Source organism: Triticum aestivum, chromosome 4A (genome assembly GCF_018294505.1).
Source record: "Triticum aestivum cultivar Chinese Spring chromosome 4A, IWGSC CS RefSeq v2.1, whole genome shotgun sequence".
Lineage (NCBI taxonomy): Eukaryota > Viridiplantae > Streptophyta > Magnoliopsida > Poales > Poaceae > Triticum > Triticum aestivum.
The window spans coordinates 490,758,982-490,774,460 of record NC_057803.1 but is presented as its reverse complement, the minus strand read 5'-3'; the positions used below and the strand labels follow the sequence as shown (position 1 = coordinate 490,774,460).

At 46.8% G+C, this 15,479-nt stretch overlaps 1 protein-coding gene across 1 annotated transcript; it reads left to right on the top strand.

Moving 5' to 3' along the window:
• Positions 1–3,639: 3,639 nt before the first annotated feature.
• On the top strand, positions 3,640–7,581 carry LOC123086539 (alcohol dehydrogenase 1). Its single transcript, XM_044508297.1, has 10 exons — positions 3,640–3,905; positions 4,169–4,305; positions 4,407–4,453; positions 5,833–6,158; positions 6,248–6,330; positions 6,428–6,503; positions 6,588–6,649; positions 6,730–6,825; positions 6,925–7,086; positions 7,221–7,581. The coding sequence occupies exons 1-10, from the start codon at positions 3,872–3,874 to the stop codon at positions 7,335–7,337; spliced, it is 1,140 nt and encodes a 379-aa protein (XP_044364232.1). The 5' UTR covers positions 3,640–3,871; the 3' UTR covers positions 7,338–7,581.
• Positions 7,582–15,479: the final 7,898 nt, after the last annotated feature.

Here is a 15,479-nt window from a genome sequence, read left to right as displayed (position 1 = left end):
ACTGGCTCGGTCGATACGACTGTTGACGCCCATTAGCGCCTCACGGCCGGCTCGCGAGTGATCGGCCATGTCAAAACGCACTTAAAAACGGTTTAGTGTTTTTTGCCACTGTCAATTCTTTGATGCGGTGCAAAGTGTCATGTTTTGTAAAGTGATGGTTTTCTGAGAGCTATGACGCGAAAGTGGTGGTTCTATGCATTCTACTCGGACAAGGAAGATACGAATAAATCATGTATAGCAATAGGATTCTACTCCCGCAAACCAAAGAGCTCTAAAAGAACTTTTCGTACAGAAACCTCTACTACAATTCCTACAAAATTCCCATAATCCAAAATGTAGGGACGTTTCTTTGGTTTGAGTTTCATAGGAAACCCAAGGGTATTTCAAATCCACTCCAAGCTATTTTTTACATTTCCATGCACGAAGCCAAGGCAAAGGCTATAACTAGCATACCCCCTCCATCCGGTGAAAAATGTACATATATAAATGTTAGGATAAGTTATGAAGTGGAGTAAAAAATGCATTGAAAAGGTGCAAGTCACCATCTCTCTCTTCTTTAATTATCCAACCTCCAATGAGCTAAATGCATGTAGAAATTAAGGAGACCATGTGTATAATGTTATTGGTCTTGATTACCGTCTGATGAGAGAGAATCATTTTTTTCTACTTTAAAGTACATTGAAAAGATAGAACTACACTCTTTTGTGGACAAATTTTATAGTCAAACATACGGTCTTCACCGGATGGAGGGACTAGTATTAAGTTGCTTTTACATTTGCATAAGTTTTAACCTTAATTTGACTTCTTTTTTTGGATTCCCGCGTCTATTATATTCTTGCGATTCAAACCTCTAATTATGTGTTTTTTTTCAATCATCAGTTTTCACAAACAATCCTACTGATTTCATACATTTTTCTTTTTCTTATCTTTTTGGCGAAAAGATTCAAGTCTATTATCAAAGTTCAACAGAAGTATAAATCACCTCAAACGTAACAAAAATCCATCGAGGTCTCCAGACCACCGAACGGTCACTAGCGCCGTCAGAACGAGACGTCGATGCTCCACTACAGGAGACTAATGACAACTGGCAAGTGTCCGTGGACACGCCCGACCAACGTATTGAAGTCACAATCATCGTCGTTGGAACTTGAATAGATCTAAAGCAAGTGACACCAAAGCTCACCGTCGCACACACACGACGAGAAACCCTAACATTGCAGTCCCAGGGAGACGACAAAAATCTTTGTTGGAGCTCCGTCGATTATGGCTAGATGGACGGACCCGAGGAGGAGCGGAGCCCAAAAGACAATCTCAAAGAGAAAGTGCCGCATTTGCGAGGACTAAACAATCTAACATAGCGGTTGTTTGGACAGGGCTGGCCCTGGGAGGGTGGCAGGGGGGCGGCCGCCCAGGACCCCCGAAATCTAGGGGGCCCCTCCAGGGTTCGCAAGGAGCCCATGGCCCAGACCATAAGGAGGCATCGACCTAGACGCACACGCACGGAGAAATCCCTGTTTTCCTTCTTCCCATCGCGAGTTCGCCGCTTCGTGACGATCCTATTCCCGCGAGGGCTCCAATCGCGAGTCTCGATGCCAATGTAGATCGCTCTCCGTCATGCGGCCGGCTGGTCTTCCTCCAGGTCCCCGGTCCCGTTGTGTTATCCTCCGTTCGTGAGGTGCCTCTCATGTGCAAGACGAAGCCACCCCACTTATAGGGCCATCCCTAACCTCCTATTTCTAGTTGGCCATGTTCATATAGTGCAGCAGCAGTCAGATCTTAGAAGGTCTCGCATATGATGCAGTACAAATTTTAATTTCGTGTGCCCGTTGCTCTATTTCTTACTTTAATCTGGACTTTGTCGACACAACACCAATCGCCTTATCTATTGAAAAAGTTGCCTGCTATGTGTTTGATTGTCGTTCTTTGCATTCTCTCTCCAAATCATATGACTGCAAATTTAACTTAAAAATTGGAAGAAGGTCTCGGCTATACACACATAACTTCAATCCAAACATGGTTATATAATAAAGCCACTCAGACTCCCGTCGGGTAGGGAAATGATCTTTTATTGTTGCAAATGGAGCTTTTAAACTTTAAACCTTTCATCTTAATGTTTACCCTCTATCAGGTATTCGATTTGTCTAATTAAGTAAAGGAATACACTATTTACAATTCTCGTTTTATTTTGAAATAATAGACAATAATAAGTTAGGTAAAGGAATGAATCTAAAAAAAATGAGATTATTAGGATGATCTTTATAGTAAAGGCCCCGGGTTGCAATTTCGCCCTGGGCCCTGAAATATCAGGACCGGCCCTGTGTTTGGATGACGCCCGCACATGCCCTGCCAATCCCCGGCGCGCCAATATTTTGGCGATGAAATCTGCCGCCGCCGTTTCACCCACGTGCGGGCGTGAAAACTGAATTGCCGACTGAAATTTTGGCAGACAATCGATTTTTTGGCCTTGATCCAAACGGCAGCCCAAGCCAGTGGTCAACGCGAAAATTTTGGTAAGGCGCGGCTGGGCTATCATCCAAACAGCCCCGTAAACTACTATTCAGAGTGAAAGCACCAAGATTCCCTTTCTGCCACGAGCCATCTGAGCGGCTAGCATAGGGAAAACGAATTCATGGGTTCGTCGATGGACTCCCGAGAAAAGACAATGCTTACTTTTTCTATTCTTGTGTGCTTGAAACACTGCGAATTAACTAGGACAGGTCATTCTACATGGTTAAAATTCCAGAAGAGCTGCGAGATACTCCCCCTTTAGGACCATACTGTTTTCGATAAGAGTAGAAGGGTATTTGGAAAGTGGTTTGGGCTCTTGATTCAAAAAGACTTCATCGGAATTTTTGAGGATGTATCCCTAGACTATTTTGAAGAAAAAAGGAATCCATCCACTCAAATTTCTTTATTTTTCTTTGACATCAATCATTGCCCCAACTTTATGTAGTTTACTAATCTTAACCGTATGCTACCATTGAACACGACGTGTCACTACAACCCCTCTGTTTCTTTTTCCTTCTTAGGGCCTCTTTGATTCACAGGATTTTGAAAATGTAGGCATATGAAAAGTATAGGATTGCAGTGGCATGTCAACTTGAATCCTATAGGATTAACAAAGAGTGTTTGATGCCACATGAAAAACAAAGAAAATGTAAAAAAAGGTTGAAGTGAATGTTAGATTTCCTATAAAATATAGTACAAAAGATTCCATAGGATAAATTCCTATAGGATCCAATCATATGAATTAAAGGACCGATATAGGAAAAATTCTTAAGGATTTTAATCCTTCAAAAATCTTAAAGATATCCTTGAATCAAAGGAGCCCTATCATTGCGTTACAAAAATCCGCAAATCAAAGAAATCGCGAGAGAACTTTCCCGGGCAAGAGCGATCAAAGGTTCGCTCATCTCTTCTTTGCACATGCGCGCGGCCTCTGGAATTCCCGAAACCATTTTCCCGCACACTGTCAACACACAGCTGTGCGAGTCCACGCGTCAATGCGTGCAACGCGACTGCCCGGCGCCCACGACCCCACGCCATGGGCCCCGACGCCCCGCGCCGAGGAGGGAGGGAGGGAGCGAGACAAACCGCGGCCGCATTATAGCTTCCAGGTGGAAGCGGGAGCCCCGGTTTCGGCGCCACGCCGCCCGCCCCTGGTTTGCTCCCCAAGAAGAACAGAACAGAGCAGGTAGCCAGCCAGCCAGACGTGGCGAAACCGCACCCTCCCTCCCAGCCCGGCCCCATATATACCCCCGGCCTCCCCACACTCGGTTCCCCACGGATTTGTTGATCCTGTGAAGTGAGAGATCAGTTCTCGATTTCGATTCCGGTTCCGCTCAGAGAATTCCCCAGGCGAGCGAGCGAGATGGCGACCGCCGGGAAGGTGATCAAGTGCAAAGGTCCGCGCCTTGTCCTCCCCTCTCCTCTCCTCCCTCCCGGCATTTCCCGGGCCTCACTCTAAGGCGCTTGCTTGTGTTTTCGATTCCTTGCTTACTGTCCTGCTTATTTCTTCCTGCGTTCTTCCCGGGACGAATTTCGTGAGGGGTTAGCTAGGTTTTTTGCGTGATTTTGGGTGAGGATTTTATTTCCTTCCCCTTGTGGTATCATCGTCCGTGACTGCATTCTGACGACGCCCTTTCCTTGGATCCGTCCGCGGTTGCAGCCGCGGTGGCGTGGGAGGCGGGGAAGCCGCTGTCCATGGAGGAGGTGGAGGTGGCGCCGCCGCAGGCCATGGAGGTGCGCGTCAAGATCCTCTTCACCTCCCTCTGCCACACCGACGTCTACTTCTGGGAGGCCAAGGTACGCATGCGCCACCGCCGTCATGCTCGCTTCCGGTCAATAAATTATGTTCCCCTTCAGTTTTGTGGCTGACTTGCGCCTCCGTGGCTTCCGATGCTTAGGGGCAGACTCCCATGTTCCCTCGGATCTTCGGTCATGAAGCTGGAGGGTATGCTTCTCAAGTCTCAATTACTGTACCTTCCTTGATGAATCATTACCCTGTCTGTCTATACATGTTTACCATGCGCCTGCGATCTTATGTTTTGTTTGGTCTTCCTTCAGTTCAGCGTCTATGTCATGTCTCTCTGCTGTCTATGTTTTGTTTGGTCTTCCTTCAGCGTCTATGTTTTGTTTGCTGTTACTAGTTCCCGTCGGTGTGGAGTCTCGTTTCTATTTTCTGAATTTCTTGCACCTGTTTAGCAGTGGTAGGTTGAGTTAAGGTGACGTTTAGGACTTGCTGGATGCTTTTGCTTTGGTGATTTCGTTAATGAAATCGGAGGGAAACCCCCTCTTTTGATTTAAGTTGTGCTAATTGTTTGTTGAGAAAGGATAGGTCCATCACAGAACTGAAAACATGTGAAGTAATCATAAGAACTGTGTGTTGCCTGTGTAGACCGTTGCGGAATAATTGTTGTTGTCTGTTTTGTAATGGCGTCACTGTCGTTGGATCTTGGTAGAGCAAATATGGAACACCAGAGGTCAATATCATAAATTGGTACTAGGACTTTCGATTGACATGTCTTTCTCAAGTGAAGATACATCAGAAGATTGTTCCATGTTGCTTTAGTTGACTTGCTATATCCATCTCTTTATTTATCTGAGGTGCTCCCACATGAAGTCCTTCTATATAGATATTCTGGTCAAATTTATCTGCTGCACGTCCCGTAAACTTATTTCTCATGTGAAGATACATCAGAAATTGTTCCATGTTGCTTTAGTTGACTTGCTATAAACATGTCTTTATTTATCTGAGGTGCTCGGGCATGAAGTCCATTTATATAGATTCTGGACAAATTTATGTGTTGCATGCCCCCTGAACTTATTTGTCATCTGAAGATACATCAGGAGGGACTGGGATCAGGTGACATGCACGGTGACATGCAGCCCAAATTCAAATTTAAACATTGCGAAAAAATTTGAAAAAAATCATGCATGTTCACAGCACATATTAAGATAACCCCTAAAAATTTCAGATCAAAATTCGAAACATACATTGAGAAACGAAAAAGAGAAATCTGTCATCTGAGTTTCTCTTTTTTGTTTCTCGATGTATGTTTCGAATTTTGATCTGAAATTTTTAGGGGTTATCTTAGTATGTGCTGTGAACATGCATGATTTTTTTCATATTTTTTCGTAATGTTTAAATTTGAATTTGGGCCGCATGTCACCGTGCATGTCACTGGAGTTTGTTCCATGTTGCTTTGGTTGACTTGCTATATCCATCTCTTTATTTATCTGATGAGGTGCTCGGACATGAAGTCCTTCTGTATACATTTCTCTGAACAAATTTATGTGTTGCACGTCCCCTGAACTTATTTATGTTCACAGCATAGTGGAGAGTGTTGGAGAGGGTGTGACTGAGCTTGCCCCTGGTGACCATGTCCTCCCTGTGTTCACTGGGGAGTGTAAGGAATGCCCACATTGCAAGTCTGCAGAGAGCAACATGTGTGATCTGCTCAGGATCAACACCGACAGAGGTGTCATGATCGGGGATGGCAAGTCACGCTTCTCTATTGACGGGAAGCCGATTTACCATTTCGTAGGGACTTCCACCTTCAGTGAGTATACTGTCATGCATGTTGGTTGTGTTGCCAAGATCAACCCTGAGGCTCCCCTTGACAAAGTCTGCGTTCTTAGCTGTGGTATTTCCACTGGTAAGTTGATAAGTTGACTTCTGTTGCTGTGGTATGCTTGTTATGGCTTCATCTTATCTTGAGATGCTGAGTTGCCATTCTTTTTGTAGGTCTTGGCGCATCCATTAATGTTGCAAAACCACCAAAGGGTTCGACAGTGGCGATATTTGGGCTAGGAGCTGTTGGCCTTGCTGTAAGTGCCCTAATTCATCTCTTGATTGTTCTGCAATTGCAATTGGCATGTGCGCCTGACTTGCATCTATTTACCCCTTCATGTTTGTATGATTCAGGCTGCAGAAGGTGCAAGGATTGCAGGTGCATCAAGGATCATTGGTGTTGACTTGAACGCCAGCAGATTTGAAGAAGGTAAATACTTCTGATTTTACTATTCATGAGTTTAATCTGTTGCTTTGCGAAGATTCTGATGTTTTATATCTTGTCCATGTTCAGCTAGAAAATTTGGCTGCACGGAATTTGTGAACCCGAAAGATCACACCAAGCCAGTTCAACAGGTTTGTTTCTTCTTGTAAGGCAAAATGGTTATTCATTGTGCTTAGTGATCATAACATACAACTTATTGATGATGCCTTAGGTGCTCGCTGAGATGACAAATGGTGGAGTTGACCGCAGTGTTGAGTGCACGGGCAACGTCAATGCTATGATACAAGCATTTGAATGTGTTCATGATGTATGACTTGCTAAGACATTAATCATCCACTCAAGCATGATCATTTTGCATTGCCTCTTTTCTCTAGATGAAAACTTGAATTCTGTGATCTATATACAGGGCTGGGGTGTTGCTGTGCTGGTGGGTGTGCCGCACAAGGACGCCGAATTCAAGACCCACCCGATGAACTTCCTGAACGAGAGGACTCTCAAGGGCACCTTCTTCGGAAACTTCAAGCCGCGCACTGACCTGCCCAATGTCGTGGAGATGTACATGAGAAAGGTAAACAGGAATCGCTAATTGCTGCAGCTTGGTCTATGCTTTGCACCTTGTTGAGATATGTTGAATGCTGGACACTTTTATCTAGTCCTTGAAAACTTGAACCTCATGCTCGAACAACTTGCGATTGTGGTCAGGAGCTGGAGGTGGAGAAGTTCATCACACACAGCGTGCCGTTCTCGGAGATCAACAAGGCGTTCGACCTCATGGCGAAGGGCGAGGGCATCCGCTGCATCATCCGCATGGAGAACTAGGCCGCCTAACGCGCTTCCGATCGCTCCGATGTAATAAGCGCTGGGGTGCGGTTTCTGAACCAGATCATCGTCTGTGGTTTCGCCTTCCTTGGCAAAGTAGCGGAGTGTTAGTTCAAGTATATCTGTAATTACGTACCGGACAAGTGGCTGTACTACGAACGAGCTCTCTTTTGGCAGCAATATATGCTGCTGCTGCTACTACTATGGCCATGAGTTTCAGTTGAATGAGTCTGTTCTTAGCCTACTGATGTTTCAATGTCCCGTTGCTTTACTTTTCAGTTTTTCCTTTACTGCTCTGCTTGGCTGACTCTGCTGGGACGTGCTTATGCTAATTTGAACTGATGGTACAACTTGGTTCGAAAGTTCAGGCAATGTAGTCTACTTTCTTCTGCTTCCTGAATCTGTTAATAATTCAGGATCAAGTGGTGGAGTATTTTGCTCTGCTCTGGATGATTATGTTGGCTGTTGCTCTCAACAGCTTGCGGAATTTGTTGGTTGTCTCTGCCATGATGCAAGGGGGAAAATGTGTAAAACCCAACATATGAGTACTGTTTGCAAACGGTTATTATGCCAGTTCTTATCTTTTTTCGAGAAAACAGGAGGACCGTAGTTGGTCGACCCGTGCCAGCAAAACTCTGGCCCGTGGCACACTGGTCAAAAGGCAAACCATGCTCGTGATGATACTACTACGTCAGTGAACCACCACCGGCCGATGTTGACGCAGTGACCAAGTCGTCAAATCAGCCCCGTTAGTTTGACCAGACAGCGACGGCATCCGTCAGGTAAGGCCAACTCCACCGCACGACCCCAAACGGATATCCGTTTTGTTCGGATTTTGTCCATTTGGATAGGAATTTGGGGTCGTGTTCGGGCGTGTCCTGAAATGTGGTGGCCGTGCGTCCAGCGTGCGGACGCATCCAGCCGTATCCCGTCCGTGTATTTTTCTTTGCAAGTCATTAACTTTTATCATTCATTTTTGATACATAACAATACATCATCATATTTTGACTAGTAAAACAAGCCCAAAGAAAATAAAAACAACAAGAATACATTTTAGAAGATAGCCAACTTTCATAATTGCCCCCTTAAGTTGGGTTAGGGCCTTCTTGATGCACTCATCGTTGATCTGTGGAGGAGGCTCGATCTGGCGTCCTCCTTTCTTCTTCAAGCCAGATGTAGATGTTACTTCCTCACATCTAGTCTCGTGTCTAGTCTCTAATCTAGCAACAAGTGCACTTGTCTCATTTTACAGCCTTTATGCTAGCTAAAAGTGCATGAACATGTACTAAATTTCGCTCTATCAATATATCGATGTACTCTTCTTCCCAATACCAAAACTTGCATTCATTCTACACAACAAAATTTAAAGTTAGCACAACTAATCAAATCTAGAGCACAGACCGAAGCTAAAAAAAGCGCATACCCCGTCGTTTAAGCACTTGATGAACACCCATCCGGGATGTTCCGGCGTTGTAGACACGCGGCGCACGACCATCCTTGGGCAGTGGTCGCACTTAATGAGTGGCAACAGTGCGCCGGCGAGCTTTTGGGCAAGCACCGAGCCCGGCCGACCATCATTCGTGTATCTGTCGGCGGACCACCGACGATGCAGATCCGAGCGGCTAGAGGAGGAGCCACTGCTTGCATGTGGCCTTGCGGCCCTGCCAGGGCCTTCCGGCGAGGTGCCCGGCCAGTCCATGGAGCGGCCCGGCCTCCCACAGCCGGCCAAGCACAAGACCGACCGGATCCGCCCCAAATCCGGCCGGCGGGAGCGCACACCAGGTGGCCGTGGTTGGGTAGCTCGGCGGCGCCTAGGGGAAGAGGCTGGACGAGCTCGTGTCCGAACTGCACGGCTGCAATGACAGCGGCGGCGACGGCGGCAGCGAGAGGAAGAGTGGGGAAGAGTGTTGGGGATGCGGCCGGAGGGAGGGAGAGGCCGGATAGAAAAAGACCCACCCTGTGCCACCGATGGGCGGGCCAGGGGAGGACACGCGCAGACGACCCGCGCGTCCGCGTGGTGTCTGTTTCACCCCAAAAGCGACGCAAACTTGAGCCGCGGATGGATTGAAAGCGGACACAAAACGAACAAAAGTCTGTTTGCTCCCGCGCGCTGAACTCTCCTTTGTTCATTTTACCTCAAACGAACGGGACCGGACAGGATAGGGTCGCGCTGTGGAGTTGGGGTAAGTCCGCAGGAGGAACCTTGGCAACCAAGGCGGCAGCGAACCAAGTCAGCCAAGTACTCAACTGACTGACATGTGCTTAATCTCCACGCATCAAGGACCACACGAAGCTTCCCAGCCTTGGTCCCGGGGCAACACGCGCCATGCCTTCTCCTGATCTCCTCCTCCCTATAAATGCAGCCACCACAAGAGCATCACAGCAACACAAGCTGAGCCAACGCAGAGATCGAGCGAGAAACTAAAAAAGCGAGGGAAATATCAAATATGGTGCTGGGCATGAACTGCTTCGGCGCTCCTGAAGCCGCAAGCAAGGTGTCGCCGGCGGGCAGGCGGCTGGGAGGAGAGGGAGCAGAGGCCGTGGAGCAGAGAGCGGCGGTAACAGAGGCGGCGCCAAGTGGCCACGTAGTCGGCGAGGCCAAGCAGATGGGAGGTGTTGATCAGGTGAAGGCGGCGGGGAAGGAGGGGAAGAAGAAGAGGAGCGGGGCTCCCATAGTGATGCACCACTTCCCCTTCCATTCTCGTCCTGGGCTGCTCTGAGATTTCGACCTCCGGCTGGTGTGGTCACTGGGATTTTGATGAAGCTTTTGTCAGCATTCTGCCAGAGAGTTCGCCTGTTTTGTGAGGGCTAGATTATTTGATGAGCATTGAGGGCTAGATTATTTGATGAGAATTGTATCTTGTACTCCCTCTGTCCGAAATTTCCTAATTCAAGACGGAGGGAGTATGTGTTAATATAATGTCATAAAAGTTCATTTCGGAACACTGTTTGCCACAGTATTAAAACACATGCTCATGGAAAATAGTCACGGTCAACTAGCACTAGGGCATCCCATGGATCGTCAGATATACCACCATAGTCGTTCAATCTACAGTAACTTATAGATAGCATACTCGAAAAGTCGACCAAGCCAAACAAACATGCTCGCACCAATCCAGTACCCCAATCACGCTTCAGTTTCGGTTGCGGCAAAGGAGGATTTAAGGCGTGTTTGATAGGTCACACACTCACACTAGTCCTGGCCATGGGCAACCCGGCCCGAAAAGGCCCGGACCTAGATTTTGAGCCCGAAGACCGGGGCCGGGCCTGTCGTTTTCACGATTTACTGAAGGGGCCCGACTCAAGGCCCGACAGGCTTTATCATTTTTGGGCCAGGCTTGGCCCAAAAAACAGGCCCGACGGTCGGGCTGGGCTTGGGCGCAAAAATCAGGCCTGACGGTCGGGCCGGGCTCGGGCCTAGGTTTACTGCCTCGGGCTTTGGTAGGCTCGGCACGAAGCCCGGCCCGGCCTGGTAGATGGCCAGATATAGGTCGCACGCAGCTCAGGCTTTGGAGATGCAAAATCGGCATGTTTGATAGCATGACCTACATCGAATTCCTAGCGAGCAATAGTCAAAACGACCATTTTTGCAGAGCTAGGCTCCAGCAAGCCATGCATGCCATTCGTTTGCATGCGTTGGAAAGCGTGCAAGATGGGATGTATCGACCATTACTCCTTACTCCATTCCTTTCACCGTCCAAAGTTCAAACTGTCATTCACATCTCTTCCTTTGTGTGTGAGAGAGAGGAAAAGAAAAGAAAAGAGTAAACACACAAAAAATGTGGTTGAATTTTTTTTTCAGGCAACCGACAAATAGCAAAATTGTTTTTTCTGTGTTGGATAGACTAAAGCTATTCCCCTCTTTTGTAGAGGTGGTTATTTTTCTTTGCGGGGATAAAAGAAGTTTTATTTCAAAATTATAGAGTTACAATGAAAGGGCAAGAGATTCTTAATATACGGGTCCCATTTATGTAGCCAAACAACGATACTACATTCAGGCCTTTTGATTTGTGACTAAGGTTGCCACAACAACCAAGGTTATGCAATTAGGCTGGTCATAGTGGGGAGTAACTTAAACTAGTGTCATGCATATGATACTAGTCTAAGTTACTATCTCTATAGTGCAAAGTATTTTAGTAGTAGTGTCATAGTTTATTTCATTTATTGCCTTATAGACTCATTTTACCTCGGAAAGCGCTATGTTACAATAACATATTATGTTACTCCAAGCACCTTTCTCATCATTAAATACTTGCCACATAAGCAAAATTGTCTTGGGATATGTTAAGTTACTACCTAAGTTACCCCACTATGACTAGCCTTATAGTGTGTGTGACGGCGACCCGGTCCTCGAGGCCCATCGCGGGCGTGCATGTCGATGCACACTGCCCGACCCCCTGCCTCTTGCGAGCGGGAAGCCAGTGCCACCGCTCGGCATTTCCCGTACATCCGGATCTAAGCTCACCCGTAGCGCGACAATTAGTGGATAGGAGTTGGGGCCTCACCGAGAAGCACTGCCCTTCCTGGTCCTCCTACCTGCAAAGAGGTGAAGATGCGGTCGGCCGCACCGCGGTAGCTCGACGGCTCCGTGAATGGTGGGGCAGATGCCACGTTGCTGCATGGCTCCGCGCGACTGCCAACATGAATGGTGGCGACGGGTACGAAAGTGGCGGCAGCTACAACTTCGCGCCGACATGAGTATCCCGAGCCTCCTCTGCCGTCTCGTGCACCTTTTTTTAACAAATTAAGAAGCTTTTTGGCCGTCTTGTGTAGCTGCTGGGCCCGAGGCGGAGTGGATCTTGGGCGGGTTGGGTACAACCATACAAGGAGGAAGAATGTGGGAGTAGTGGGGTGGTTGACCTGCTTTTCTTCGGTTCAGTTCGCTCCTGTTCAAAAGAATGACCAACTAGGAGAAAAAACCAAAAGCAAAAATAAACTGTCAACGTGGCAAGCGCTAAAATTGAGAGAAGAAAAACCAAGTTAAAATGTAAACACGAGGGTAAAATGTGGCACAAAGTGCAAAAGTGAAGGTACTCACCTGCCAAAATGAAAGTGAAGGTGCTCCCTCCTTCCCAAAATATAAGGCGCGGATTGACTTTTCTGGTCTTTATTGTGCAACTTTGACTATAATTTTCATGTATTCGTTACAAGACAAATACGATGATGCCATTTATACATATTCAATCAATATACTTTGATATATATTAATGGTCAAAGTCGTGCATAAAAAACCGCCTTATATTTTAGGAAAGAGGAAGTATAAATTAAGGATTTTCTCCGGGTTAAAAATGAAATTAACTCTTATTTTATTAATGTCCACACCGGAGGCCTCCCCCTTGTTAGAATCCTGACTCCATCCCTGATCACGGCTGTCCGGTTGGATGCCCACCAAGGCATTTTTCCTCTCCCCGTACATGTGCAAATGGATAGCGACCTTGGCAACCAAGAAAATGGATATCGACAAGATTCGTCAGACGAGTCATCGACGAAGAACCTTGGCAACCAAGGCGCGCGGCAGCCACCGTGACGATCAAGTCAAATAATCATCTGACCTCGTGCTTCCGCTCACATCCGTCGTTTTCGTCCTGGACGAACCTTCACGCAGCTTTCTCCCCTCAGCTTCTCTCTCTTCGCCCCTCACAACTTATATATAAGTGTCGCACTACTAGATCCTCAACGTAGCAGCAAATAGCACAGGAAGCAACAACACTTGAGAGAGGGCCCAACACACACACACACACACACACACAGAAAGAGAGAGTGCCTGAAGTGATGGTGTGGTCTACCAGCAAGCAACAAGGAGGAGAGCGAGAAGAATCGAAGCAGCACAAAATGGTAAAAGAGGTGAAGACACCTATCTTCACGCATCAGCTCTCCTTCCATTCTCTTCCCCTTAACAAAGTCAAGAACATCGAGGTCGACCGCTTGAGGCTGTCTTTCACGACGCCGAAAAATTCTACGCTGGTCCCCGTTGATTCCGGTTCTGATGAAGAGAGTGACGAAGATCGAGGCTGTTCGGACATCGATTCTAACAAGCCTATGGACGAAGGGTTAGATCACATCTGTAGTGGTCTGCATGCTATTCCCCGGAAAAACAAAGCAAGATCGGCCAAGAAAAGATCCCATAAGATCAGCTCTAGGAAATTCTACAAAATATTCAGTTGAGGGGCCTTTTTTTTGGAGTGTATATGGGATCTCGAGGACTGGCTGAATTCAGATAGCCTCCTCTTTGGTCAAAGTGTACAATTTGGATTTCATTGCTGATTCTCCATACATTGTAAAATTTGTACGCGCGCATGTATAGCTTCTGATCTTGAATGGTAATCATTATTACGTTTTGGGCAATGTGTGTGTGCCAGGTTTATGCGTGTAGCGCAGTCCGCCTCAAGAAACCTTGCTGCCGACCGAAAAAACTTGGACTTGGAAAATCGATGTATGTTCTTTTTTACGTGGGATATTTCTTTTATAAATGATGTTTTATTAACTTAATATGTAGCATTAAGCGGATACAACACATTATGAGCGACATCCAGCCTCTGCATATCCAAGATGCACACAATCAAAAATAATGAGTCTGACTAAATATAAAACAAAACGATAGATGGGCATTAGTAAAACCTTATAAGGCTGACAATATGCCTATGTTGCAGGAGGAGGCGATTCGATTTGAAGATTATGTTATCACCCATGTTGGGTGAAAACCTTTCCAGACACCCGCTTTAACCGTGTACATACCGTCTTGAACAACGGTCGGTAATTCATACGATTTAATATAGACCACATACGAAGCTGATGCGTACAACGAAAAATAACCTGCCACGAAGAAGAGAGTTTGCCATTGAAAAGAAAATCGTTTCTACTTAGCCAAACCGGCAGATCATGGTTCCGGGCCAGATCCGACCGGATTTGGCGCAGGGGCCAGCATGCATCGGGCTCTCTGCTCGGAGATGGACGGTGGCGGTGAGGAGCTGGACTTGACCGGCCGGCAACGCTACGGTCCACAGATGGTGGTGGTGATCCGGCCAAGTGGGGGTGATTGCAGAGTGTGCTCCGGTGACCTCCTACGGCTCTACAATTGCGTGGTCACCAAAGATCTTCGAGTGTGTTTATCTTTTAAGATTGAATGGTTGATTTCGATAGTGAGATGCAAATTATGAACGACGACTTGACACAGAAGAATGGTTGCGCGGCGACGGCGATATGTGTAACACCCTCGATGCGACTATAGCTCCCATGTGTCGAGGCATGACTTAGAGACATAATCGCATTGAAGGCATATGTCGCAAGTTAGGCAATCTTCACAACATCCCATGTAATATAATAATGAAAGGGGAGATAACATAGTTGGCTTACACTCGCCACGTCAATCAAGTACATAAATAACATTACATCATTCAAACACTCATGGCCCGACTACGGCGCCAAAATAAAAGATAGCCCAACAAGCGACACGGTCCCAATCACCCCCAACTGGGCACCACTACTGATCATCGGGAAAGGAAACATAGTAACATTGAGAGTCTTTGTCGAACTCCCACTTGAGCTCATACGCGTCACCTGGAGCGGAATCATCAGGCCCTGCATCTGATGTAATAGTAATCTGTGAGCCACAGGGACTCAGCAATCTCGCACCCTCGCGATCAAGACTATTTAAGCTTATAGGTAAGGCAAGGTAAATATGTGGAGCTGCAGCAAGCGACTAGCAAATATGGTGGCTAACTTATTCGCAAAAGAGAGCGAGAAGAGGAGGCAAAGCACGAGCGAGAAACTAGAGAACAACCTGCGCAAACATTACTTCAACACCGTGTCCGCTTCTCGGACTCCGCCGAGAAGAGGCCATCACGGTAACACACTCAGTTGATTCATTTTAATTAAGTTAAGGTTCAAGTTATCTACAACCGGATATTAACAAATTTTCATCTGCCCATAACCGCGGGAACGGCTTCGAAAGTTCAAATCCCTGCAGGGGAGTCCCAACTTAGCCCATGACAAGCTCTCACGGTCAACGAAGGAATAGACCTCCTCTCAAGACGTTCCGATCAGACTCGGTATCTCGGTTACTCAAGACACTTCGACATGTTAAAACAAATCCAGCAACACCGCCCGAACGTGCCGACAAATCCCGATAGGAGCTGCACATAT